This window comes from Leptonotus elevatus, chromosome 11, assembly GCF_054856555.1.
Source record: "Leptonotus elevatus isolate MCC_2025b chromosome 11, RoL_Lele_1.0, whole genome shotgun sequence".
Classification (NCBI taxonomy): Eukaryota; Metazoa; Chordata; class Actinopteri; order Syngnathiformes; family Syngnathidae; genus Leptonotus; species Leptonotus elevatus.
The window spans coordinates 15516875-15544522 of record NC_141249.1 but is presented as its reverse complement, the minus strand read 5'-3'; the positions used below and the strand labels follow the sequence as shown (position 1 = coordinate 15544522).

The window sequence follows — 27648 nt, the reverse complement described above, 5'->3', positions numbered from 1 at the left end:
TGTCCGCATTAGCATGAGCACTAAAGGTGGTCCCTCTCCTGTGGCTCCCTGTGCACCTCTTTAGAAAAAATAATAATAATAAAAAAATAATTTAATATACATATTTATTGTAATTGTTTAGATTAAATATTTCAATGATTAACTATTTGATTTTTTTTTTTTAATTATCAAATATTCAAAAAATGTCAGTCCAATTTTTGTTGTCAGAAAAAGAGACAAAAGATGGATGGATAAGTTTTAAAAAGTGACCATAAAACGTCCAAAAAGGAAGAGGTAAAGGAAATGACCATAAAATGTCAGAAAATGTATTTAAGAAAAGGCAAGAAAGAAAATGCTCAAAAAGTTAAAACTAAACCAAAAATAAAATGTCTACAAAATTGCCCCCAAAAAAGAAAAAAATATTTAGGCAAGAAAGAAAATATTCAAAAAGTAAAAGATAAAATAAGATTTCTAAAAACGAAAGAAGAAATCCTGAAAATGATCACAAAATTGCAGAAAAAGTCTAAAAAATTTATAGCAAAAAAAAAGGTAGATAAAATGTACAAAAAAAGCCATATATTGTCCAAAAAGGGAAGACGAGAGGCAGAAAATGAACATATGCCCATAAAATCGCCAAAAATGTCAGAAACTTGACAGAATGGCAGAAAAGTCTAAAAATGTATGAAAAACAAAAGCAAAACAAAAAAAAGGGAAGAAAATTCACGTGTACGTATTTGATAGACTCCAAGCAGCTTTTGGGCTCTCACTACATTAGACTAACTACACTAACCAACAATAACAAGTACAGTGTTTTTTGTTCATCAGAATGTTAAAATGTTTTGTGGCTCCAGACATTTATTTATTTGGTGTAAAATGGCTCTTTTGACAGTAAAGGTCGCTGACCCCTGTCCCTACTGCAATAAAACCAACGTGAATTGATGGTAGCTCGATTGTGTAGTGAGTCATTGTTAGTTTGTGAAACCTAACCATGTTTGCATTTTTGGATGAAGCCATTCTGATGATTTTTTAATGTATAACTAATGTCTTTGCATGATGCCACTGTAAGACGACACGCTCTTTGCACATCTGCTTGAACTATTTGCGTCTGAGAAACTGGATTCTGAGTCATAATACTTGGAGAAAAAAAAAGATCTTGCATCTGAAGCTCATCTTGGACGCTTTTCTAAAATTCTTGTAAAGCAGCACAAGCATTACCTTGAAGCTCCAGCGGCTGTCAAAAAGAAAGACTCTTTTCAGGGCAGGAAAGAAAGCTTTCTGATGGAGCCTTTTGGATCGGGCCTAAATTGAAACCTTATGTGAGGCATGTGGAATTCTGGGACTTTGGCTGGCTCCCAAGAATCCACAGAATGTGAGGGATTTTTTTCCCTTCTTTCTGCCTCTCTTTCTCCCTCTACCCCCCCCCCCCCCTCTCTCTCTCTCTCTCTCTCTCTTATCCCTCCTCCTATGTGTGCGGGGTTGTCTTACATCAGCCCGAGCAAAGGCGCCGCTGAAGTGAGCCAGCGAGACGTTCAAGCAAGCCCAACCACCTCACTGGAATATTCTTCTTTGGACAAATGGTCTGAAAAGATAAAAGTAAGTCACACTTTTCTCTCACTTTTTTATTTATTTTGGTGTTTAAATTCTTGGCTGTGAAGAATGGAGCTGATCAAAGTCTTGGTAGCTTTTGGGGTTCAATTTGCTGCTTTTGGAATAATTTAATGCAGAAACAAACTCAGAAAGAATCCTTTTTCTACTGAAGTGAACGTCGTCGATCACCATGCATCAGACGAAATTCAAACAATAAAACTCAATTGGGTGTGAAAATACTATTTTACTGTAATACTGCTAATGTTTTCACATCTTTCACCATGTCATGCACAGGGGTGAGTCTTGGATGTAAACTTTAGAGGTGCTCTGAAACATCCCATCCGCAATTAGGAATTTTTATAAAACAAAAACATGTTTGACTTAAGTCAACCTAATATGTTAGATTGAATACATTGTCAGTTAATAATAACAATAATAATGGGATTTTTTATCTATACATAACTAAGGTTCCTTTTGTATATAAACATGAGGATTATTTTTCCGTTATTGATTATTCATCAGTTCAAATTCAACTGTTACCAAACGCGTTCTGATTTTCTTGATTTTGCTTCATCCTCAAGTGCCTAATTATTCTAGTACGTCGTTGAAATACATATTTATATTAAAGCAAAGTATTAAAATGAGCTACACAAGTGCCAAAGAGTAACAAAAGTAGTGCATCTACGCGACTACTTTTGCCGTATGTAAAGTCGCAGTGTTGCATTGCGTTGCAGATTTTAGACCCTCAAAAGTCGCCGTAGTCCGGAAGTAGCAAACTAATAGCATTTAGCTGACTAGCAAAACGATTTTGAAGACAGATAAATATATCTTGAACCGCTGTTTTCTGTCGTAAAAATACAATTTATTTTAGACATATTTCAAATGATATATCTAAGCGCCAAAGAATGCTGGCTTAATAGGAGAAAAGAGGGGTACAGCATGACAACTCACCAGATTTTGCAGTGCATTCTGGGACTTGTAGTATTGGCATAAAACTACACCACGGCTCTGTGCCATACAATTTAATAATTACAAAACAAAAACAGAGTGGACCCTTAAACGCTCAAATTTATTAAAATTTGTTTTACATTACATTTAGACATGGTAGTTAAAATTGTTTATAAGTTAAAGTGAGAGTTTGGGATGCATTTAACTTGAGTCATGAACAAGTGGATTCAATTTCTAACGCTTGAGCAGGTAACTTCTACTTGAAAAAAAATTGCCTGACTAATGTGTTCATGGCCACTCAGTAAAAACAACAACGATACACTTTTATAACGTTGCGGTTGTTTGACTGTGGGATGAAAAAGAGGTCAACGTGTGGTCATCTATCAGGCACACACAACGTGCAAACACCTGCATGTGACACCAACGTGACACTCACGCAACACTGACGGACACTACGACCGCCGCCATGACACCAAAGGGCACACAGCGCTACCTGACAAAACCTACACTTTGGACTTTATTTTACAGGAAGGATTGCTCTTTGCTTGCACAGGTACTCCAGCATTTTGGAAATAAGGAATGGAGGAAGAATCGGAGAATGAATGGATGTAAAAAAGAGGAAGGAATTAAATGATACTAAATATTGGAAGTGAGAAGAGGAGGGCTTTGTGTAAAACGACTAATCATGACTCACCTGTTTTCTGAGTTTGGTCATGTGACAGAGGAAGGAAGCACAAAAGAATAAAACATGTGAACAGAAGTTAACCACAGTGTCATGAATAAACATGACGTAAAACTTCTCACCTTTTGAAGACAGTTTGTCTGAAAGGAATGTATAAGGAGGGAGTTGGTATGATAATTTTCATGCTCGTCGTTAGCCGTTACGCTACATGCTGTTTACACTTTGATCTTCTTAGTCAATTTTCTTTTGTACACAAAATTCATATTAATTAATTGTATTGCTTGTGTGTGTTGAGGATGGATCCGTGCAGCTTTTATTTACTTTTTTGGCCCCCCGCCTTGTATTTTTCCCATCTCACAGTGGTGCTGTCACCGCTACGGAAAATCGTAGCCAACATTTTTAGACATCAGGCGTCATTCATGCAGTGTTGCGCAATTTCAAAGTGTTTGGTAAATGATTTGGTCGGGTTAGGAACAATGATGTAAAACAGCACAACCTCCAGAGTTGAACAAAATACGTTCTGTGATGCCGGTTGACTCCCTAGTTGTTCTCATTTCAAAACGAAATTTCGAAATATTGTTGAATGAACTGAATCCTTTATTTATGTGTAAAGACCACCACTGTATAGCAGAATTGAAATAAAAATAAAATACAGTAAAACTACTCAAGTGTTCAAGATATATAATAATGACAAGTGAAACTGTACTTTTTGGCAAACTTCTCTGGTTATTTCCACGCTAGTCGTTAGCTACAATGCTTTCAGTTACATGCTATTGACCGTAGCCTTAGCTACAAGTATTTCAAAACAAACAGTAAATGCATGTAGACATCCAACATAACATTACTCACAGGCATATATTCTTTAGAGTCAGTTGTGAAACTCTTCTTAGCATATGTTCCATTCCTGTTTCTATGGTAATTGTTGCTTCTTTTTTTTTGTGGGCAAAAAAAATCAAAATCAAAGACAAAGACACCTGGAAAAACATCAAAAGTGTAAACGTTTGCTTTTTGGGTGCTCTCCCATGTGCGCTGCCTCGGAGTGTTGAGTCACGTCAAACTGCAGTGACTTATGTAATGTTGCGCGGTCAGTTTATCGGAAAGTCATCGTGTGCCGCTTTGCAGCTGATTCATCCCTCTCATCCGCTAGTTTGTGCCCGGAGGGGGCGTATCTGTCCTCTTCCACTTCCTGTACTGGCTGCTTGATGTTTGTTTATATGGAACTCTTCTTTTTTTTCCTGCTCGAAAGAAGAAATCTTAGTTAATTGTCATTTTATTCTGATGCAATTTAAATGTAATAAATTTGGCTGTGTAGCTTGCACTAATGTGGATAAACAGCCTAACAAATTATTTATTGTTATTGTAATATGCACCCTTAAAAAGCAGCCAGTGAAGAGAGAAACAAACAGTTTGGCAGGATTCTGACTTTATTCTCAGAATTCTGACTTTAAAGGGGGAGCATTCTGAAAATAAAGTCAAATTCTGACTTTTAAATGAGAATTCTGACTTTAATCTCAGAATTCTGAGAATAAAGTCAGGGTTCTGACTTTAATCTCAGAATTTTGACTTTTAAGTGAGAATTCTGACTTTAATTCCAGAATTCTGACTTGAAAGGGAGAATTCTGAGAATAAAGTCAGAATTCTCCCTTTCAATGCTCACTTTAAAGTCAGAATTGTTACAATTCTGACTTAAAAGTGAGAATTCTGAGAACAAAGTAAGAATTCTCACTTTAAAGTCAGAATTCTGAGATTAAAGTGAGAATCCTGCCAAAAAAACATTTCTCTCTTTACTGGCCCTAATTCTCTGCCGCACATTTACCAAACAAATAAATGACTGACTTATTTGTCTTTTGTTTTTCCTTTTCTACACGGCCCTATTACTCCCTGCTCGTTATGTAATATGTAATAAATTGTTATTGTTATTGCCGAGCGTGTGAAAGAAGAATGATGAACTGGTTCGTTCTGGCCCGTGGTTTTTGAACTTGGCTCCACCTCCCACTTGTCACGAGAATATAAATCCACTCCCCATGCTTTCGTACAGCAGGCCCTCAAAACGAAGCCCAAGTCCTTTACAGTTCTTGTTCGTTTGTGCTTTGAGAGCTGGAACCTGAGTCCTGTTCAAAAATGGGACCTTTGCAGTGAAAACAACTCGGAAGGTTGAAATGCTGCACAGCGGAACCGCCGTCCAAAGTAGAACACCACAAATGTTGGACGTTTTCCAAAAGTGAATTTGTAGTCCAAGTTCACTTCAGTGAGCATCTTAAGTGTGTTTTGTGTTTCTTTCTTTTCTTTTTCTTTATCTTAAATCTTTTTTTCTTCTTTTTTAACCTCATAAAGCAGATGTTCCCTCTACATACATGTCTGCCAAGTTTATTCAAGTGTTGAGTAGGTTTCATTTATTTTAGTTGAATTTAGTTACATCTAGTGTTTTCAAACTTTTTGGGGAGATTTTCTTTTTTTTACAAAGACTACCATGTCAATTCAGAAGTTGCATATTTTTGAGGGGAAAAAAGTTGTAACATTATGATAAATGTGTTTTTAGAGAGGGAGAGAGAGAGAGAGAGAGAGAGAGAGAGAGAGATGATAATTTGCTTGTGTTTTTCAAAATAAAATGTTTTAATTAGGGATGTTCGATGCCACTTTTTTTTTTTAGACAGATACTAATTCGAGTACTCTACTCAAGTATTCACGGGTACTGATACCAAGAACAGATACCACTTTTTGCTACGTTTAAAAAAAAAACCCAATGACAGATAGTTTTAAATAAAGAGTCAATAATTGATGAAAATTATGAAAATGAAATGAAAATTTGTAATCTTGTAAAATAAAGTTGTTTCATTTTTCCCAAGATAAAGTCATAATGTTATAATCAAAGTTATACTGGGCAAAAATATATATTTTAATGAGTGACATCAAAAAAAAGAAAAACTTTTTCATCCAGGCATGTCAGTTAGTATGTTTGTTTTATTGACTGCCAGTTTCGATATGGACAGTGAGTATAAAAAATCTACACCCCCCCTGCCCTGTTCAAATGCCACTTTTTTTCCTGATAAAAAATAAGAACAATATATAAAGAAATTATAAATACAATTTAAAAATATGCCCAAGATAAATAATTTCAAATGTGACCTATAACCTATACAACCGTAAGTACAAACAACTGAAATGTGGATAAAGGATTGTTTCCATTTTCTTTTCTTTCTTTTTTTTTTTAAACAAAAAAAACAATTGCCATTTATTACAGTATGGACTTTTCTGAATGAGATGACACAATAATTTATTGCAAATGATTTTGCACTCCTCCAAGCTACTGCTCACAGACCCCCACTTATATAGCAGTTAAGTTATTTTCTACACTTTTATGGCAAAACCGTTAAAGTGCACTTTCATGACAGTATCCATCTGGATCAATTCACTTGACATGATTTCCTATAGGAAACACGCATGTCCCCCCCCCCCCCCCCCCTTCCCATTCGCAGAAAGCAAAACAAGTCGCGTCCAAGAAGAATTTAAGGGCAATTCTCCCCGTCGAGACGCCAAAGCACACAGAGGCCTTTTACAGAAAGAGTGTACGTTTTTCTAGATGCACACAAGCCGGCAGCTGTTTGACTTTCATTAGCTCCGAGGCGAAGGCGAAAGGCGAGAGGCGGCGAGCTTAGCCTGGAAAGGATAGGAAGCGGCCGTAACCTTAGTGGCCGCCCGGGAACCTTAGCCAGGCGAGCGGTTGGGCTGAAGGGACAGAGGCCGCTCAGTCAGTCGTTAATGTCTTCGTCAACACCGGCCGCACGACATCCATTTAACGTGGCTTATTTGACATGTGATATTAATCAGTGCGGGGAAGTAACCAAGTACAAATACTTCTTTGCTGTCCGTAGGTAGTTTTTTTTTTTTTTGTGCGGGTATGTAGGTCACCTATTACACCTCTGAAAAACACCATCATGTCTTAAAATAATGTGCAAATAAACAGTTGCTCAACAGACCTGCGGTTTCCGTTCTCATATTTTGCGCTTCATAATGTGCCACATATTTTCAATGTGGAGACAGGTCTGGACTGCAGGCGTGCCAAGCTAGTACTTTTTTTGTTTTTGTACTTCTAATTTTTAACTACAAAATATGGGTTGGCGTTGTCTTGCTGAAATAAGCAGGGATGTCCCTGTGGACTCGTCAGACCACAGAATACTTTTTGGCTACTATGTTTTGAACTTGCATTTGTAGATGTCGCTGCTAACTGTGTTGACTGACAGTAGTTTTCCATCACAGGGATGCAATGTTTGTTTTTGCTCTTGCTGCTTACATGCAAAAAAATAATTCTGATTTTCTGAATCTTTTGATAATATTAGGGGTTAATTTGTAGATGATGAAATCCTTACATTTCTTTCAATTTTATGTTTTATGTTGTTTTTAGGCTGTTGGACTATTTGCTCACAGAGTTATTGACAAACTGGTTAGCCCCGCCCCATCCTCGCTTGTGACCAACTGAGCCTTTTGCGAATACTCCTTTGTTTTCATTGAACCTGTTCACCTGTGGGAAGTTCCACATAGGATTTTTTTTTTTTTTTAAGATTCCCCAACTTTTGCTGCCTTCCCCAGTTTATTTTTATTTTTTGGGAACATGTTGCGGGAATCAAATCCAAAATGAGAGTCAGAGAATATTTACAAAAAAAACAATAATGTTCATTTTTTGCTACTCAATGTTAGTATGTATGTATTATGGTCATTGGTCACATAGCATTTACTTTTTTGCCTCATAGCATCAGACAATACTTTTACTACAAAGCATGAGAGCATTTGCCGTACACAACTTCTGCGTGAATACTTGACTCAAGGCATCCACTCACAATTTTAATGCTAAGCGTTGTTCAACATAACTCTCAGCATTCTCTCAAAATGTCGTTTTGCCCCATAGCGTTAACCACTATCTACTTTTGATGCATAGCTACTTGTATGTACTTTTTGACACTCAGTTGTCATTTGTTAGTTTACTAATGCTCAAAGGTTCGGTTGCCACTCAGCAATTGCACATTTCAAAGAAATAGCACTGGATTCAGATTTAGAGGATCTAGAGCAGACTGCATAGGTGTGATTATAGTTATTGTTTCTTACTTATTAAATGTTATCTTCATTTAAAAAAAATTTTTTTAAAGACATTTCTAACAAACGACTGACTTATGACTTATGATTTTTCTACGTGTGTCCAGGTCAGGATCCATTCCAACCCAAAGACGTGTTTGTGATGAAGTGCCCGCGCGACGTCCGCTTGTGGCTGCTGCTCCTCGTGTCCTCTCTCGCACCCGTCATCTCGCAGGTCAACCCAGGTACGTTCTTGCGTTAGCATCACAAGCTTTGTCATCTTCTCGCATCTCAACCCCGCGCTGGACTTTGTGAATACTTTTGTTGGTTTTGGCTTTTTGGGGCAGAACTCCCAAGACTTGGGTAAGTTGTGCTTAGCGGGAACCATGTGGTCCACTCGCTCTCTTTCTCTTTCTTTTGGCTTCTTTGATGCCGCCTCGCCCCAGCGCTCTCTGCTGCTCGGGTGGTTTTTGTGATGTCACTGAAATAAAACCAATATTTGAAGCTATTTGTTGTGCCGTTTGATGGGCAGAGGCAACGGGGAACCAAAGGGAAGGTTTGGGGTCATGGATGAAACTCTAGAAATGCAGCACGAGCCAGTAAAAACACGTTTTGTTTTCATTTTTGGACGTATTCCGAAAACCACATAGCAATTCATTAGAACTGTGTCGGAAGAGGTCACCGCGAACTCACACCTCCGCTTCTTCCACTTTTTTGGCCTGTTACGAAAGTCCAGCTTTGATGACGACGACACAAGATTTTTACAAATACAATTTTTGCGTCATACGTTATAAATAAACTGGAATGGTCGTCTTCTTAGAGGTGATCACATTTACAAATTCAGCTAGGTACGCTAGATCAGGGGTGTCCAAAGTATGGCTCGGGGGCCATTTGCTGACCATTTTTTAGCAGCCCACAGCATGTACAATTTTGTTTTTATTTTACTCGGCCCCCAATGGTATTTGATTTTTTTATTTGGCAAAATAAGTGTTATTCACAAAAAAAATGACGGTATGATCCTCACGTAAAAACTAATTTGAATGGGAAGTCAACCCCCCCCACTTTTTTTTTGACAATAATATATTCTATACAGCCACACTAGTCTAAATATGTTATTCTGTTTAATATTGTGTTAGTGGAAATCCAGCCGCTTTTATCCGTCTCAGGGGGCGGCCATTTTGCCACTTGCCCGTCGCCTTAATATGACATCAATGTTGCTCAGGTCTCAGTTCTTCAGTCTTCAGTTTTCTGTATGCGGCACTTGGAGGAAAAAGTTTGGCTGCACCTGCTTAAAAAAAAAAAACATGCTCCCATGTGACACCAGTCAGCCAATCGAATGTGTTATTCAGAGCCGCTTTGCAAACAGTCGGTAGGTGTGTGTGAGACATGCAAGCGGCAATCCACTTCTGTGTAAACAGATAGTCGCCCTTTAACTTTCAGTTTGACGTCATTTGACCTCACTTTGCTGTTTTTTCTGTCCGTGTGTGTGGGTGTGTGTGTGTGCGTGTGTGTGTGTATACAGGCCCACATGCAAATATCTGCCTAAAACACACTCGCTGTGGATCCAGTTATCCTATTGGAGTCTGTGGCTAATGCATACCAGACATTCTGACAGCAGGAAAGTCCATTCAAATTTTCTTTCTGTGTGTGTGTGTGCGTGTGGAAAGGACTGTTTGTGCATCAGATTGTGGTCAAAGTTCAACGAGTTCACAATTCCTGAAAAAAAAATAAATGAAAACGTGTTTCCAAGCCTGAGGGTTTCTCACCAGTGTGGGTGTATCGTTGCAAGCCGGCTCTCAACCTGCCCTAATGTATTGAAGCAGGATACTTCCACCGAGAAGAGTTTATTTTTTCCACAGCAGGGAAATAGTCACGACTGAATTTAATCGAGCCGAGATGGCGAGCAAAGCCAACTTTCCTGTGTTTAAAATTCCCCAGCAATGGCGTTTATACCATTCCTGTCTTTTCCATCCGAGTCGTGAGTGGGCGAGCGCTATTTCGCTTTTGAAGAATAAGAAGTGTGTGGGTTTTGTATCTAAAAAGGCAGGGTTGGCCGACTGAGGACTCAGTCCGGAGGGTCCAGTAGAGTTCTTGCATTTCTACATTTATACCAGTAGGAGGCAGCTTCAGGGCGAGAACTTTATCGCACAAAATCTGGTTAAGTCTCGTAAAAGCTGAGTAATTAAAGTTTCATCAAACCTCCCTAAAATGGCCACTTCAAAGCAAACTGCCAGATTTTTTCAGGCGAGGACGTTTCTTATTACTGTATATGGAAAGTCATCAAACAATAAAAAAAAAATCAGAATTTGAGGTCTATTTGTATATGTGGTTCAAATTTGGTCACAAACGGACAAAATATATATATATATTTTTTTTTTGGGGTGACTAAAAATTATCCGAAAAATGACAGACTTCCTGTTTCCTTTTGGACACGGCTTTTTGACACTTCTTTGTGGGTCTTCTCATGCCTAACAAATTTAATGTGATGAAAGTCAACCCAGAATTTTTTTTGGGGGGGACAATAATATGTTCTATGCAGCCCCATATTGCGTTAGTGGAATGGGAGTTAATAGGTTCTTGACTCTTAAAAAAAAAAAAGATAAATAAATAAAAGGATATACTTCTGCTATGCACGCCTACCAAATTTCATGCTGTTAACAGAAACTGGCGTCAGGGGCTGAATTTTTTAACTCATTCACTGCCATTGACGGCTATAAACGTCAAAAATTAATTTGAACTATTTCTATTAGTTCATAATTTTTTTCCACTTTTGTTAACAAGAGTAGGAAAACCTAGACATTTTTTTATTGCACATTTAAAACATGAAATTTGTGATTAATTGTGAGGTAACTAGTGAAGTCATGCGATTAATTACGATTAAAAACTTTAATTGCCTGACGGCCTACATTTTAAATCTTTTTTTTTTTCATTCACTGACATTGATGGCTATAAAAATTCATTTGAACTATTTATTTTAGTTAAAAAATGTTTTTTACCCACTTTCCCCAATATTTTTATTGTACATTTAGAATCAATATAAAATGTTTGATTCATCGTGAGTTAACTAGTGAAGTCATGCAATTAATTACAATAATTTTTTAATAATCTTTTGTTTTAAATGAATTTATGGCAGTGAATGGGTCAATCATGAGCTGATCTATCCCAATAGTATCTCGAGGAGTTAACTTTTGAAGTGGAAACTGCAAAAGGTCCAAATGATTTTAACATGACCAACTTCCAATGTCTTTCAGGCATGGGTTCCGTTCTGGAGACTTTTTTTGGCGGGTCTGTTTATGACAGACATGCCTACCAAATTCCATTTTGCCAGTTAAGATGGCTTCCGTCCTGAATGTGAAGTAGTGGCCTCCATTTAGCCTCATTTGCTTCGCATTGACACAATTCATCAAGAATCAGCTCCGACGCCAAAGACAACATTGTTTTTTTTGCCTATTCATAATATCATCTTAAATATTCTATTATGCATCACTATTCAATGCTTAGTCCATATTGTGTGTATATTTCTATTCTATATGTATTTGGCGCTCAAAGTTGGCCAGTAAAGTCAGTGAACAAGTCTACCTTTCAGAAAACCAACCGATGAGGAGAAGGAGGTTTGGCCGTGTTAGCCACTCTCGGGCTCGGTAACACAAAGCTGGTGTTTTTCCACCAGATATTTTTAGACGCTGCGGCCTGAATGCGAAACCCGATGGGTAGTGTGTGTGTGTATAGGGTGGGAGGTCGATATGCGTGTAGTCCGTGTAAATGACTAGCCGCGCTGCTCACCTCAGGGGTCACCTCTGAGTGGCTCGGGTAGATAAATAAACACAGCAAAAACCAACATTTGGACGGGGCCGTCTTGACATCCGTTAACGTTCTCAAACGTCTCACTTTCCATCTTGGACGTGCCAAACGACCCTCATACAGACCTGGCCGTCTAATCTCAGTCAAGGCCAAGTTTTTACCTTGAATCTTTGCGGGGCAAAACCAAATCCGGTCTAGGGGCGGGACTAAATGTAGTCGTCTAGTTTCTAGTCAAGGGCATAAGTCTCGTTCTTAAATATTAGGCGGCAAGTATAATTTCAGGAGATAGACCAAGTCTACCCTCAAATCTCTGAGGCACAAGACCAAGCAAGTCTTAGTCTTTGTTTGAAAGGTAAAACTAAGTCAAGCCTTTTAGGGGCAGTACCAAACAGGTCTGATCTCAAATCTTCCAGGCACACACGCAATATATCCTTGCATTTTTGAGGAACCAGACCACCAAGACTAGTGTCAGTCTTTTTAAAGGGACTAAGTTTAGTCGGAGTCTTTCAAAAGTGATACTAAACCAAGTGTGATCTCAGTTTTTTTAGGAGGCAAGACCAAAAGTCTATTCTTAAATCTTTTAATGCCAAAACACAATCTCATCTCTAATCCTATTTGGGCAAGACCGAGTCTAGTCTCAGTCTTTCAACAAAGTGATACTGAACCTCATCTCAAATATCAAAATCTCATTTTTTTAAGAAGCAAGACCAAAAGTCTATTCTCAAATCTTTTAACACCAAAACATGATCTCATTTCTAATCCTCTTTGAGCAATGCCAAGTCTAGTCTCAGTCTTCTGAGAGCAAGACCAAATCAAGCCTGAAGTCTTTTTGCGGCCAGATCGAGTCTAGTCTCAAATCTTCTAGGGACAAAATCCACTCTAGTCTCAGTCTTTCAAAGGCAAGACCAAGCCTAGTCTTAAATTGTTTTTTTTTAAATTCAAGATTAAGTTTACAATCAATTGTTTTAGGGTCAGTTCCAAGTCTAGTCCCAGGTTTTTAAGGGCAAGACGAGTCTCCCCTCGAATCTCTGAGGTCCCAAATCTGGAAGAGGGACAAAAAGAGTCACGAGGTTTCCAATGCTGTGTCTCAAGTGTTCGTATTCTGGAGCGCAGGGTCAAGTCTTTGAACTTAAGTCCAAGTTACATTTGACGTCTTTGAGGTCTTTGAAGTTGAAATTCAAAGTTAAAGTCTATCGATTGATTCCAACTGTAGTCGCAGATGGTCTATTCCGAATTTCCTCACATCCAGGGATTCCAAAAAACGTTTTGAGTCGCTTAGCCAACAGGGGAGACATTTTTCTCCAAGGATACAGTAACCCTAATGCAAATTAAGCATAATTAGGGAATGCTCTTTTTTTACTCCAACATTTCAACCTACCTGTTTAATACAAAGGAACTAAACCCAATACAAGTAAGCTAGCTAGTTGACGTTGATTGCCAAATTATCATCGCAAAAGCAGGGATTTTACCCTGAACTAACTGCTTAACCACTCGTGCTGCCATGGAATACTGAAAATTATTTTAAGGACCCCCGAGTTTTGTCTTGCAGTTTGAGAACCATTGCTCTAGTGTGCTTCTTCTTGAAGGCCAACATCTGGTGCTGCTCATCACCATATTTTCCATCAATTTGCAATTTGGTTGTTTTCGTCCTTTTTGACCACCACGCCCTTCAGTGAATTGTGATTATTTAGCCTGCAGACCACTAATAGGATGAGAATATTAGAAGATTCCAATGGTTTGACTTGATGTGGCCTGCTTCTAACCAGAGGCGTCTTGGGCAAAGGCGGGTGGGGGTGGGGGTGGGGGTGTGGGTGGTGGTGGGGGTGGGCGGGTGCAAGTGAAAGATTCCTGAGGCCAAGATGAAAACGTTAGGGAATATGGTAAAGTCTGTCACATCTGGAAGTGGTTCGCTTTCTTTACGTGCATATCAGGGTGCGCGTCTATCGCCTCATCAGTGAAGGCTACGAAAATCTTCTCGGCTTTCCGCGTTGAGAAAATATTTGGATGAGATCAGCGCAGTAAGAAAAGGGGGACAGAGGAGACTTTGAGTTCTGCTGTTACTGGCGTTTTCTCAAAGGAGACCCGGGTTCCAAGCTCGCGCTCTCGGTCGCCCCGCAACTTCCGCCTGACGTTTCGGAGCCGGTCGTGACCCACTGGTTGGCATTTTAGCACATGCGCGCGTGCACACAGACTCTTTCATTGCAAATGAGGTTACCTGGTGGTCACATCCTGTCAGGTGGAGTCGGTCAATGAGCACCAAGCGAAAAGTTCTTGAGCCAGAAAATGATCAGTCCCACGGTGACTTTTTACACAGCGTGCTAGAAAATCATTTTGTTATTCACTTTTGTCCGGACAATGGACGACTAGTGGTTAGTGCGACTGCCTCGCAGTTCAGAAGTTCTGTGTTTTGAGTGTCAGCCCCGAGCTTCCTGTGTGGATTTTTGGATGTTTTTCCCGGGCACGTTGGCTTTCTTTCACATTCCGAAATCCTCCAGGGTCATTAATGATTCTACATTGTCCATAGGTGTGCATTTGAATGTGAACGCTTGTGTTAATATCAATGTTTGATGCATTTTTATACAAATTTTCAACTTCATTGACTAAATGGGAGATGCTGGGGTTTGAACCCAGCACACGCTCTACCACTGAGCTACATCCCCACATCTATCTATCGACCCGCCCGTCCGTCCGTCCATCCATCCGTCCATCCATCTATCTTGCTAGCTAGCTAAATTGCTAGGTAGCTAGCTAAATTGCTTTTGTTAGAGTAGACAATATTAAGTATTGTACTCTTTGCGTGTTCAATTAACTGAATGGTGAGATTCTGTTGAAGAAGTTCCTTTGCAAAGGTTTTAATTACCAGAAGCTTCTGGTCGCACATTTAAAGTCACCCAAGCAGTGTTCCGTTCAAATGTGATCTCCTCTCTCCAGCTCACATCGTTATTTATTCACAAAAAGGGTTCAGAAAAAGGTCAGCCCACAACACACCTGGTTACAACTGAATACAAGAGAATCCGTTCCCATGGGTATAAATCAGATTAGAAAAAATACAATAATAATAAGCCTGACTCCCTTCCGACACAGCAAAATCCCCGGAACCTCCCTTTAGATTACGAATGAATAGACAGACCCGTTGCTCTTTCTCATGAAAGTAACACAGATAAGAATATAGGTCTATTCATACAGCCATACTGAGTTAACTAAATCTAAAACGGCTAAAATATCATTTAAAACTGAAAAAACAATGTTAATAACTCATCATTCCCTCATTTGAGCTCTTGAGAGCTCAACACATTAAAACATTTTTTTTCAATGGTTGTGTGGTAAAAATAATTATCCTTAAAACATCTCTTTAGCAGAAGAGGAGGTAGTTTAGCAATCATATGACATTAAAAAACAATTTGATACATTTAAAAGATTTTTAGTGGAATAAGCATAGCATATGTGAGGCTTAACATAAAATGTTGTTCATTAAAAAGTGTCGCAATGTATCGGCAGACGAATATGTGTTCTTTGAAGCCATCTTGTGATGAAGTTCTTTGAAGGTCTTTTTTTTTTTTTTTTTTTTAATGAAAAGAGTGTCGCAATAGTTCGTCTCTTCTTTAAGAATTTGGGGTAGACTACCCAAATTCTTCGATTTGCCACCTGGGATTATTCTGCCCAAAATGTGACTGATCAAAGGAATGATTGCCCAAGAAAAGGCACTTGCTCTTGATCCGTTGACTGATGTCCTCAAACGGTGTCGAAACGGCCGCTCCAGAACGATCACTGGGTCAGCTGACGTGGCTCCAGGTCGGAGGTGATAAGATTGATGCTCCAGTTGTGGAATTTCGTCTCTCCTTTCAACCTGAGAGCATCAGTTGATGAGATGGCCGAGCCTGGCACGTCTCCGGAAGCCTTGTAGACCAGATGTGGCATATTCTCTGTGCAGAGAACTGCACAAGATTTCCTCACCAACCCCCTGGGGCCGTTCTCCTGAGTGCAAAAACTTTTCATTTTTAGTTTCTCATAAACTCACATAAATTTTATTTGGAGGAAAAAACCCTGATAGGTTTTGTTAGTTGGGATTAATAAATGTTATTTGATTAAGATCTGTAGGTCCTGCACTGTTGAAACAAGAAAATATCTATTTTTGTGACATTAAAATAGAGCCCAGCCCTTGATTGAGTTGAATGACATTCGCTCATTCATTAATATAAGACAGAGCTTATAAATATTTATTTTTCAATAATAGGTAATTTTTTACCATGACTAAATTTGTTCTAAATTTTCATAACTGTGCCTTTCATATCTTATTCTCTTCCCAGAATCCCATGACCGGCCGAATCCTGGCATGCTGGGAAAAACTCACATATATTCATATTATCTATACTCTTTTGCAAACACTGGGCTCCAAACATTACATTTTTCAAATATGATTCTGAGATAAAAGATATAATATAATATAATTACCTTCATTCGGCGAATATGCATTATTGTCCTTGCTTGCTTCAGACTTACTTTGCGATCGATTTCCTCTGGTAGATTTCTTCATATTCAAACTGTGGATTATCACTTTCAAACTCATCCTGTCAATTGGAGTGTAGGCCGATACCCCACAACCTTTTTAATTTCGTTTTTAAGTTTGATTTTAATTTTCTAACTCGTCTACATTGGTTAAATTCTTAAACATAAACTCCCTCATTTGACAAAGATCCACTGATTTTTTCAAACACGTCAAGACAAAGGGAGGACAAAATAGAGACCTCATTTCTCAAAAAACGTCATAAATAACTCAACCCTCTAAATCAGGCTATGAGATAAACAAAAGAGCTACAAAACACTATAAAACTAAACATAAGCAGATACAACTTAAGACACTAATATATGATGACTTTGGGGCCATAAAAATAGAGGTAACCATATTACTCTAATTCTCCTAGAGTCCCGAAAATTATTTAAACTGCCAATCAACCTCACCTCTTTTACAGATTAGTGGGGCTGAGGATAAAATCACACAAAATTCACAAATATCTACCATTTCCATGAATTAATCTAACTAAAAATCATCTTCAAACTGCTAATCTTTCACATATTAGCGGGGCTCATAAAAAAAAAACACAGCACACAAAATATTTCTGGGATTTATAAATCACAGTGCTATAAAAAAAAAAAAAAATCTAATTTAGCCATCAAACTCTTAGTTAGTCTTTTACTCGTTACTACTCATTCTATTCTATTATTTATTTTATACTATAGCTGCAGCTGGACGAAGTCCAAAAAAGTTCCTTACGGGGAAAATAAAAATATATCATATAATAACATATTAATAAAATTCCCATTGTACCAATTCAGAAACTGATTCTCCCAAAAATATAGGCAAAAATTTAGTAGGCTATAGATTGAAATAAATTTTCTCAATCCCTCATTTCAAATTTACATATGTCGTTTTCAATTTCCTGAAATATCTTGCTATAGATCACAGTTCCCCACTCAACACATTAAAAATAGATCAGAATATAGGTCTATTCATACAGCCATACTGAGTTAACTAAATCTAAAACGGCTAAAATATCATTTAAAACTGAAAAAACAATGTTAATAACTCATCACTATCTATCTGCCTAGTTAGCTAACTAGCTAGATTTCTATCTAGATTTACGTTTTCAATTATGATTCCAAGCAAGACCTTTAATCCCCTCTTGTGAGTTGTAAGTGCAAGAGGAGAAGAGACCACACAAGAGTAGATGAGGTGGCGTGCAGGAAACAAATGGCATATTGCTTCTACCTGACCACAATGTGGGGGCGTAATGGGCTCCGAGCAGTCAGCTTGACCTCATGCAGCTCTGCATACGCCATTGTACCATGCCTGTTTGGACTGGCACGCTCACATATATACACACAGGGTGAATCTGGCTTATTATTTCGTTTTGTTTGGTATTTTGTGGTCTTAAAATGAGCACCTTATCACACTGAAGTCATGCTTTTATATGCAGCAGTTGGCTGTGGGTGAAATTCCAAGATATTAGTCCATGTAGTGGATTTTATTAGCCTCTCTTTTGGACTCTGCATGCCACCTATTACTCAATGTCTTTGGAATCAAATCCATGACATTTGGCCTTGCCTGGCAAGGCTGCCACCTTGCAGCAACAGGGAAGTCTCTTAGAATATTTTCCACTAGGGAAATTCGAATTTAAAACCACATTCATATCTGGTTATTCCCCAACCCCCTGCTGAGTAAACCTTGAGTGATTATATGGCCTGAGCAAACAGCATGGCCGCTGAAGGGCAATTTTTATACTAGTCATCAAGTTTGTGTGGCTGTATTTAGTGAAACATGTTTTGTGTACGTGTGTGTGTGTGTAATTTAGGTGTGTGTCGATACCCCTTGGGAATGTCGGGAGGACAGATTCAAGATGAGGACATCTCCGCCTCCAGCCAGTGGTCCGAATCCACCGCTGCTCGATATGGCAGGTAGGGTGTCTCACACATACACAACCGCAGGTGTGGATCACACCCCCTTCTCCTGCATAACACAGTATTTTTGATTAATATTCCATTTGTGGAATATGAATTGGCAGCAAAATCCACCCATTTTTATCCATCTCAGGGGGGTGGCCGCCATCTTGCAACTTGCTGTCGACTGTAAATGACATCACAGTGCCCAAGTGCTCAGGTGATGACCAATCACGGCTCACCTGTTCCCTGGGAGTGGTCATGGGACATAGGCAAGTTGAGCCTTCGGCACTGTGATGTCATCAGCAAGTGGCAATACAAGGATTTTGCCGCCCCTGAGATGGATGAAAACAGGTGGATTTTTCGTATTCATATGCCATGAAATTATTTAAAAAAATAAATAAATAATAATAATTGATGTGAATTCCCCTTTAAGTAATGTGCGCAACACCACATGTTCTTTATCATCAGTTGTAAAACGTCTTTATCTATATTATACTGCCCTCATGTGGCCAAGGCTTGCTTGAAGGAGCAACATGTGCATTGGATTGTAGCAAAAAGTGTGGTAAAAACGATTTTATTCTATACATTCTATTTAATTATGTCATTCATGAATGTTTACATAGCGTATTATATTAGGCTATGGAGTGTTATTGTTATCATTGAAAAATACAATACAATTTTTTTTTTTTTTGGGGAGAGCCTAGAACTGATTAATGATATTTTCATTCATTTCAATGGAAAAAGATGTCTCTTACTCACACTCACTTCATAGTTTGTTTTACCCTGATAAGGGTTTGGTGTTTGAGCGGTCTATCCAGCAAGGTGCCTGTTTATTTACAGGAAACCACTAACGGGCATATCGGTAACACTCACAGCCGCGCCATTAAAATGGTGCATGCGTATGTTTGTATGTTTGTGTGTGTGTGTAATGCCTTCACTTACAATCAGGATAATTCCCATCTGGTTGCATTTTGACTCTCTTGTTACTCAAAATGTACACCTGTGGTGTTTTTATAGGCTATAAAGAGTTTTTAAAAAATTATTGGATTTATTACAGACACATGTTCCAGATAAATGAGATTTTAAAAAATATATATTTTTGTAAAATAAGAAAAAATATTTTATTAGTAAAATATATTTTATCATGTTTTAGTTATGACTACACATTTTAATAAACATTTTTTTATTTTTTTGATAATGCAAATGCTTGTATCTACTCTAACCTAAATCTAACACTAACCATCTCCTATAGGTTGGACTTCGAAGAGGGCGACGGCGCCTGGTGTCCGGAGATTACGGTGGAGCCGGACCACCTGAAGGAGTTCCTGCAGATTGACTTGCGCTCGCTCCACTTCATCACCTTGGTGGGCACCCAGGGTCGCCACGCCGGCGGCATCGGGAACGAGTTCGCACAGATGTACAAGATCAAGTACAGCCGCGATGGCAGTCGCTGGATCTCGTGGAGAAACCGGCAGGGCAAGCAGGTGAGTCGCTCGTTATTTTTGCCATTTTTTCCTCTCTGTTACAAAAGTTCAGTTATCAGATTTTTACTCCGCCATAATCAAAAATGACAAAAATGGAGTGAGCCTACTCTTCTCCTGATTTAAAGCGCGACAGGAATGACGGGTGTGTGTTTCTCGTTCCGCAGGTGATCGATGGCAACCGGAACGCCTACGACATCATGCTGAAGGACTTGGAGCCCCCCGTCATCGCTCGATTCGTGCGCTTCATGCCCGTCACCGACCACTCCATGAACGTCTGCATGAGGGTGGAGCTGTACGGCTGCGAATGGCTGGGTACGAAGAAACAACAGCATAATAGACAATAGGAGTTCCTAATGAATTGTCCAGCAGGATGTTGATGATCTTCTATGATTGACAGATGGTTTGGTGTCATACAACGCTCCGGTGGGCCAGCAGATGAATTTACCTGAGCACACTGTCTACCTCAATGACTCTGTCTACGATGGAGCCGTCATTTACAGGTCAGTGTGTATGTGTGTGTGTGTGTGTGTGTGTGTGTGTGCTCTCATCTGCCACAGCCTGAAACTTTTCCTCATGGTCCCTTTGTTATTGTTGTTGTCACCCGGTCGCCATGGTGATAGCAAAGACACACCGGCGAGAGGGTCCAGGTGGCAAACCCTCCTCATGGGAATGACTGAGTCAGCCCGCAAAGGAATGACATTATTAGTGTTTGGATTAAGGCATTGTGAATGAATAATATCCTCCATGACACTCCGATGGGTCAAGTTTCACATAGTTAACCTGAGTTGCATTTGCTTGTTCAATGCCGCCACCTAGTGGTGGTAGCAATCACTCTGAATAGTAAAACAAAACACAACACAGTCAATTACAAACAAACAAATTGTATGAAGCACATCCTAATGATAATACACTACACTACATTTAGCTTTATTATACAGTGGGTTCATTTTTCCAGCTACCGGCGTGCTTACTCCATTTCCTGTGTCCTGTCTCCTCCCAGCATGACGGAGGGCTTGGGCCAGCTGACGGACGGCGTGTGCGGACTGGACGATTTCACAGACAGTCATGTGTACAATGTGTGGCCCGGCTACGACTATGTGGGCTGGAGCAATCAGAGCTTCCCCGGCGGATACGTGGAGATCATGTTTGAGTTCGACCGCATACGAAACTTCACCACAATGATGGTGAGACATCACTGAGTTTTTGCTCCTTAAAAAGTCAACAAAAAAAAAAGTCATTCGGCGCCATCTTGTGGCGTCTTGGCGTGAAAAAAAATAGTCATTCGGCGCCATCTTGTGGCGTCTTGGTGTTAAGGAGGAGGAGCTTCTATTAGGCAGAGCTAAGCTTTGGCCTGTCTAAAAATGTACGGTTACTGTCACTAACACTCTTTTAAATCTTATCTTATCTTATCTTTTGAACTTTAAATACCTTTATAAATTATTATAAAATGACTGTATCAATGAACTAAAAGATACAACAATGTGGTATGAGATAGACATACAGGTTATGGCCACTTTAATGTTAATGAACAATAGTATGAAAAACTGGAGAGAAAAAAATATGTGTGCAATTAATTTAATTGTGAAATTATTTGATTAAAATGTTTTAATTGACTGAAAGATAGTCACAGGATATCGTAATATTGCGTCTTCCAATTTCAGGTTCACTGCAACAACATGTTCACAAATAACGTCAAGGCCTTCCAGCACGTGATTTGCCACTTCCGCTCCGATTTGGACTGGGAGCCCACGCCGCTCACCTGCAGCCCGGCCGTGGACGACGAAGACCCCAGCGCACGTTTCGTCCCCGTCCCGCTGGCCAATCACATGGCCAGCGCCATCAAGTGCCAATTCTACTTTGCAGACGTCTGGCTGTTGTTCAGCGAAATCACCTTCCAGTCAGGTACAAGATATCTGTATCATACCGTATTTGCACAATCAATGGCCCTCGGTTTAGTCCAAAAATGAACAACTCCCTCATATAGACACTTCTGCTTGTTTCAAAACAAATGGTAATAGGCCTAAGTATAACATATGAACATACACACACATGAGCATTCAATAAACCACTGCTAAGCAAAACAGCAGCACCCAAACGGTCTCGTTAAATAACTTAAACGTAAATTATTTTTTCAGATACAGCCATGTATAACACAACACTAACTCCTCCCAAGACAGGACTTCCGCCCATCATCCAGCCAGGTTAGTGAAAGTCACATTTTTCTGTTAGTCTTTTTTTTTTATTTTTACCTCGTGTTTGCCTTTGTCATGCATTTCACGCAAACAAAACAACCGAACGGTTTAATTTCCCAAGTGATTCAATTTAAATAAGGAAGTAAAGAAATCCACTTTTGCCATTTTTCAAGGAGGACTGTGTCTTCCCGACACTGACACGAGACAAACGTTACAAAATTAGATTACTACGATGGTACTACTTCTCTGCTATTGTACTTCAAACACCTTCCCGTTCCCCTCCCCAGAGGACGACCCCACTCATAAAGTGGATGACAGCACTACACGCATTCTGATTGGCTGTCTGGTGGCCATTATTTTCATCCTGGTGGCCATCATCGTCATCATCCTGTGGAGGCAGGTGTGGCAGAAGATGTTGCAGAAGGTAAATGTAATTCAAATGGCAGAATTCATTGTGATTAGAAGTCATTTGTTCCCTATTAGTCATGTAATGTACTGTGTATATATATTTTTTTAAGACCCTCCTCCTAATCCTATTGAGAATTAAACATAGCTACCATGTGTAACCCTAAAGGCGTTATAAATTCTGAAAAAAGTTGTAATATTATGATATAAAAGTACAGTAATGTTTTTTAGTAAGGTCTGTCAAAACTAGTGTGTTCATTTTTAGTTCATTTAAAGTCCGTTTAACGCCACAATTTTTTTTAACACGTGATTAATGAACGCCTTTTACTTGGAAAGCCTGTACTGGGGAAATTCCAGCAGTAATAAGTTTAATAATAATGCATATATTTGTGGAGACTCGGGTCAAGTTTTAAAATTTAAAAAATGTGCAGAATTTTACAAATTACTTCATGTTAAAGATTAGATAGCTCTTAATATAAAAATAAAAATGCACTGAGCTGTCAGCCTGTCACCAACGTCTTACAAATGCAATGATGCCATCTAGTGGCAGATAATGAAATTATGAAATTATGAAATTACTGTATCAATCACTAAAAGATGCAGCCATATTTCTATTGGTTTATTCGTTTTTCCACTTTTATGTTAACAAGTGTATGAAAACTTGGAAAAAAATATTTTATTATACATTTAGAACAAAAAAAATGCGATTAATTGTGAGTTAACTATTGAAGTCATGCGATTAATTAAGATTAAAAACTTTAATCGTCTGACACCCCTATTTTTTTAGACAAGTTCCAGTAGTACTTGGAGAGCTAAGTATTTTTTTTCAATGGTACTTGACGTAAAAATCAAGAAAACCACTGTACTATCCAACACGGAGTCACTTTGTCAACACAGAGCGAGACCTTCACCTACAGTCACAACCAGTCGAGCACTGCCACCAGCGAACAAGAGTCCAGCTCCACTTACGAGCGCATCTTCCCGCTGGGCCCGGACTACCAGGAGCCCTCCCGGCTTATATGCAAGCTCCCCGAGTTCGCACAGAACTCCGAGGAACCTGGTAGGTTGATGCATGGGCGGCCAAATCTGGCATTTGCGCAGGGGTGTGTAGACTTTTTATAAGCGCTGTATGTTAAGCATCCATCGTCGCTGTTCTCCAGCTTCCAGCAGCACGGCGACCCAGGACGGCGCCCCTCACTACGCTGAGGCGGACATCGTCACCCTGCAGGGCGTGACCGGCGGCAACACGTACGCCATCCCGGCGCTCGCCATGGACATGCTGTCCGGGAAAGACGTGGCGGTCGAGGAGTTCCCACGAAAGCTGCTCACGTTCAAAGAGAAGCTGGGAGAGGGCCAGTTCGGAGAGGTCGCCACTTGTCGGAAGACTGTGAACTAAACAACCAGTAAAGTTATCAAAAATTTAACATCTCTTGTTGTTCTTTCCTTTTTTTTAGGTGCACCTATGCGAGGCAGAGGGAATGCAGGAGTTTATGAATAAAGAGTTTTTATTTGACGTGCCAGACGAGGCGACCGTTTTAGTGGCGGTGAAGATGCTGCGGTCAGATGCGAGCAAAAATGCAAGGTATGGAGTTAAAGTTATGGCGTAGCAGGCCATAGCCTTAACACAAAAGTTATTATGACACTTACAGGACCAAAATCACCCTTAAAAGGAGAACATTTCATGAGATTATGCAGGCGTACCTAATAATATGACCAGCGAGTGTTCCTGCATCTTCCCCTAGGAACGACTTCCTGAAAGAGATCAAGATCATGTCTCGCCTGAAGGACCCTAACATCGTTCGGCTGCTGGCCGTGTGCATCCACAGCGACCCCCTGTGCATGATCACGGAGTACATGGAGAATGGGGACCTCAACCAGTTTTTGTCCCGCCATGAGCCGGAGGGGCAGCTGGCGCTACTCAGCAACGCGTCCACAGTCAGGTAAATGCAGAGTTAGCAAAACAAAATAGCTTTCTTGTGTTAAAAAAAAAGAGAGGGGCTTTAATTTATGTGTTTATAGAATTGATGGCACTTTTTTAAAGGTCTATAAACACACTTAACATAATACAGACACAATTGAAAATACTGTATTTTAGAGAAAGCTAGAAAAAAAAGGGCAAAAATATGGCAGGCTCCAGAGTTACCAACAAATTCAGTTTTTTCCAAACTAGCAAACTTTGCATCTTTCGATATACGAATATAAATTAATCTACAGCCGTCGCTTTCTGTCGATATAAAAAGCAGGATTAAAGAGGATTTCGTGTTCAATCTTCAGCAAAAACAAGGCTGGGCTTGAAATACTTCCTGTTTTCTCTGTTCTTCTTTCAAATTTACAGTGTCAAACATAATAATGTGCCGCCACCTAGTGGCCGACAGTGGAATTAGTTGTCAAAATAAACTACCTGCATAACAAAATAGAACTTTTAACAACAACAAAAAAGGCTAATTAGCACATCTACGTATGGATTTATTCAAAATAAAAAATTGTATACAATCCGTTTTGATAACTTGGCATCCATCAGGAGTGACTTGATATATTTTTTTCCCCATCTTCTCCTCTCCAGTTTCGGCAACCTGTGCTATATGGCCGCCCAGATAGCGTCGGGCATGAAGTACCTCTCCTCGCTCAACTTTGTGCACCGAGACCTGGCCACGCGCAACTGCTTGGTGGGTAAGAACTTCACCATCAAGATAGCCGACTTCGGCATGAGCAGGAACCTGTACAGTGGCGACTACTACCGCATCCAAGGCCGAGCGGTGCTGCCCATCCGCTGGATGTCCTGGGAGAGCATCCTGCTGGTGAGGACCAAGCGAATTACATCCCAAACTATAACATCTTAAAGAGAAAATTATTATTATTTTTTTTACAATCAGAGAGTTGTTAAAATATAATTAGCAATATTGCCCCCTAGTGGTGAGTAATGGTACTGTAGTTTATATGCAGTGTTGCTCAACATTTTTGATTTTAGGGACTCCTTACAGTGGAGAGATTTTTACACACACGAAAAAACGCAAAGGAGGCAAAATGAAAAACCAAAAGACATTGGTGAGTTATAAAAACATGTCTTTGCTCACGCAGGGTAAGTTCACCACGGCAAGCGACGTGTGGGCCTTTGCGGTCACCCTGTGGGAGATATTGAACTTCTGCAAGGAGCAGCCCTACTCGCAGCTCACGGATGAGCAAGTCATTGAAAACACAGGAGAGTTCTTCAGAGATCAGAAAAGACAGGTGCGTGGATATTTATGCAAAGCTACCATTGGCGAATTTAACCATATAACCCGCCTCTCTTTAAATTGAGTCCTCATCAAATAAAAGTGTCATTTTGCCCTTTGAATGGCGCATGATAATATATGGAGGCAGCATTTCGTCACCAAGCTGACAAATTTTTACTGTCAGCTTTTGTTAGATTATATAGCCAAACACAAATATCGTATATATGGCACTTTTCAGACGTTAACACTGCTAATCTGTTCCAACACTGCAGCTCTGCTTACCTTCACGTTTTCACATGGTTATGGTTTGGGCGCCGCTTGAATATTTCTCTCTTGCTCTGGATGTTGATGCATGTCAGAAAAAAAACTCAACGTTGACCTGTACATCTAGCAAAACGTAATGCAGGTCTGCTTATCTTGCCTGGCTATTGTCAATAATTTAATTACATTTTAATTATTTATTTTTATTTAATCTATTATTTGTTATTTTTATTTAGTTAGTTATAATTATTTATATGTTTTTATTTTATTTTTGATTTAATATAACTACTGGCCAATTTAACCATATCCTACCCAGCCACACACTTAAAGCATCTACCAATTACTACTTTCCTATTAGCCATGGTTTTGACGCCATCTTGTGGCATTTTCAAGGTTGTAACAGAAAAAGCACTTTAATTTACTTTAATGTTTGACCAACCCTTGGTGGGTGGGCGGGCAGGCATACACTCACTCCACAGACCAAACTATTTGTACACAAACAATAATAACAAGTCATATTTCCACAATTAATATGTCCCCCAATATCTCATTTTCTGGCAGATCTACCTGCCACAGCCTGTGCTGTGCCCGGACTCGCTTTACAAGGTCATGCTGGGCTGTTGGAGGAGGAACACCAAGGAAAGGCCATCCTTCCAGGAAATACACCGAACCCTCCTGGAAATCCAGCCATAGAGCCACTGCGACGTTTCAGCCAGATGAAGACCGTGTGTCCGACACGATCCAGGCTTAAGCTACTTGTGCGTGTCACCTGTGTTAGCGTTTGGAGAACACTGTGCGGCGGACGTACACGCTACGGACCGACCAGAGACACTCGTCCACATATTCTTACAACCAAACACAACACAATGTATGGTTGTGCTACTCCAGTATAACTGTAGCAAGTGACATTCTGCACTTTTCTTGTTTAAATATGAAGTTGAAATGTCACATTTTAAGGTGACCAAAGACTTATTTTTGTGTGCCATTGTTCAGAAGACTGCTTGAATGTAGAGGGGGGAAAGTGCAGCCAATTTCAAGTGTTTCATCTCAGTCTCGTCGAATGAATAAGAAAGAAACGTCAACTCCGTAATGTCTTTATTTGCTGTGTGAATGACTGTTTTTATGTTTCAACTAGTATTTATATATGTTGATATTTGACTGTTTCTGTGTGCTTGATATATTTGTGTATTAATATGCTCTTTTCTTTCATATTCGGGGTACTTTATTGGATGAGTGACCCAAGCAAAAGGGTGAATGGGTGGATCATACAAGATGTGCGAGGGAAGTAACGCTGTTGGATAAATATGTACACGTTGTCATGGTAGCGTGTTTCTAAAGTGTCTTACGGGTGCCGAAAAGGGTCACGCATGTGTTAAATGATAGGATTTTAAACAGGGTTAAAAGGGGGTAGATATAGTTCCATGAATCAAACATAAAAACGTTTTTATACAGCATTGTAAGTGAAAAAATGTTTATATACTGTACGTGTTAACAAACGTTGTAAATTGATTTATTAAATAAATCGAATAATCCTATCTCGGACAAGCTGTTGCTTTATTCATGTCGCCCAGGAATTGGGCGGTCTTTCCCCC

At 39.5% G+C, this 27648-nt stretch overlaps 1 protein-coding gene and 1 long non-coding RNA gene across 5 annotated transcripts; one reads left to right on the top strand and one right to left on the bottom strand.

Annotated features, from left to right (window-relative positions):
* Positions 1–1443: 1443 nt before the first annotated feature.
* On the top strand, positions 1444–27591 carry ddr2a (discoidin domain receptor tyrosine kinase 2a). Of its 2 annotated transcripts, none has more exons than XM_086089617.1 (17): positions 1444–1572; positions 8392–8508; positions 18415–18517; positions 19755–19986; positions 20151–20298; positions 20384–20486; positions 20987–21170; positions 21648–21888; positions 22122–22187; positions 22466–22602; positions 23481–23643; positions 23744–23949; positions 24038–24165; positions 24326–24523; positions 25147–25381; positions 25662–25811; positions 26618–27591. In XM_086089617.1, the coding sequence occupies exons 2-17, from the start codon at positions 8427–8429 to the stop codon at positions 26747–26749; spliced, it is 2508 nt and encodes an 835-aa protein (XP_085945743.1). In that variant the 5' UTR covers positions 1444–1572; positions 8392–8426; the 3' UTR covers positions 26750–27591. The 2 variants fall into 2 exon arrangements, with proteins under 2 accessions (XP_085945743.1, XP_085945744.1); XM_086089618.1 differs by lacking the exon at positions 1444–1572 and adding an exon at positions 2968–3067.
* LOC147166005 (uncharacterized) lies at positions 9360–21264 on the bottom strand. 3 transcript variants are annotated; one of them, XR_015096509.1, is made up of 4 exons: positions 20094–21264; positions 19743–20021; positions 18429–18569; positions 9360–9551 (listed from the first exon to the last, which is right to left on the bottom strand). It is a non-coding gene; the product is annotated as an uncharacterized LOC147166005 (long non-coding RNA). The 3 variants fall into 3 exon arrangements; XR_015096510.1 differs by lacking the exon at positions 9360–9551 and adding an exon at positions 15001–16039; XR_015096508.1 differs by lacking the exon at positions 9360–9551 and having other exon boundaries at positions 15001–18569.
* Positions 27592–27648: the final 57 nt, after the last annotated feature.

What these genes read in the sequence shown, in the direction of transcription:
- ddr2a (XM_086089617.1), top strand. Translation starts at nt 8,427, where the DNA reads ATGAAGTGCCCGCGCGACGTCCGCTTGTGGCTGCTGCTCCTCGTGTCC. An exon ending in CATCTCGCAGGTCAACCCAG is followed by an intron (nt 8,509 to 18,414) that starts GTACGTTCTTGC and finishes TGTGTAATTTAG; the next exon opens with GTGTGTGTCGATACCCCTTG. An exon ending in AGCAACGCGTCCACAGTCAG is followed by an intron (nt 24,524 to 25,146) that starts GTAAATGCAGAG and finishes TCTCCTCTCCAG; the next exon opens with TTTCGGCAACCTGTGCTATA.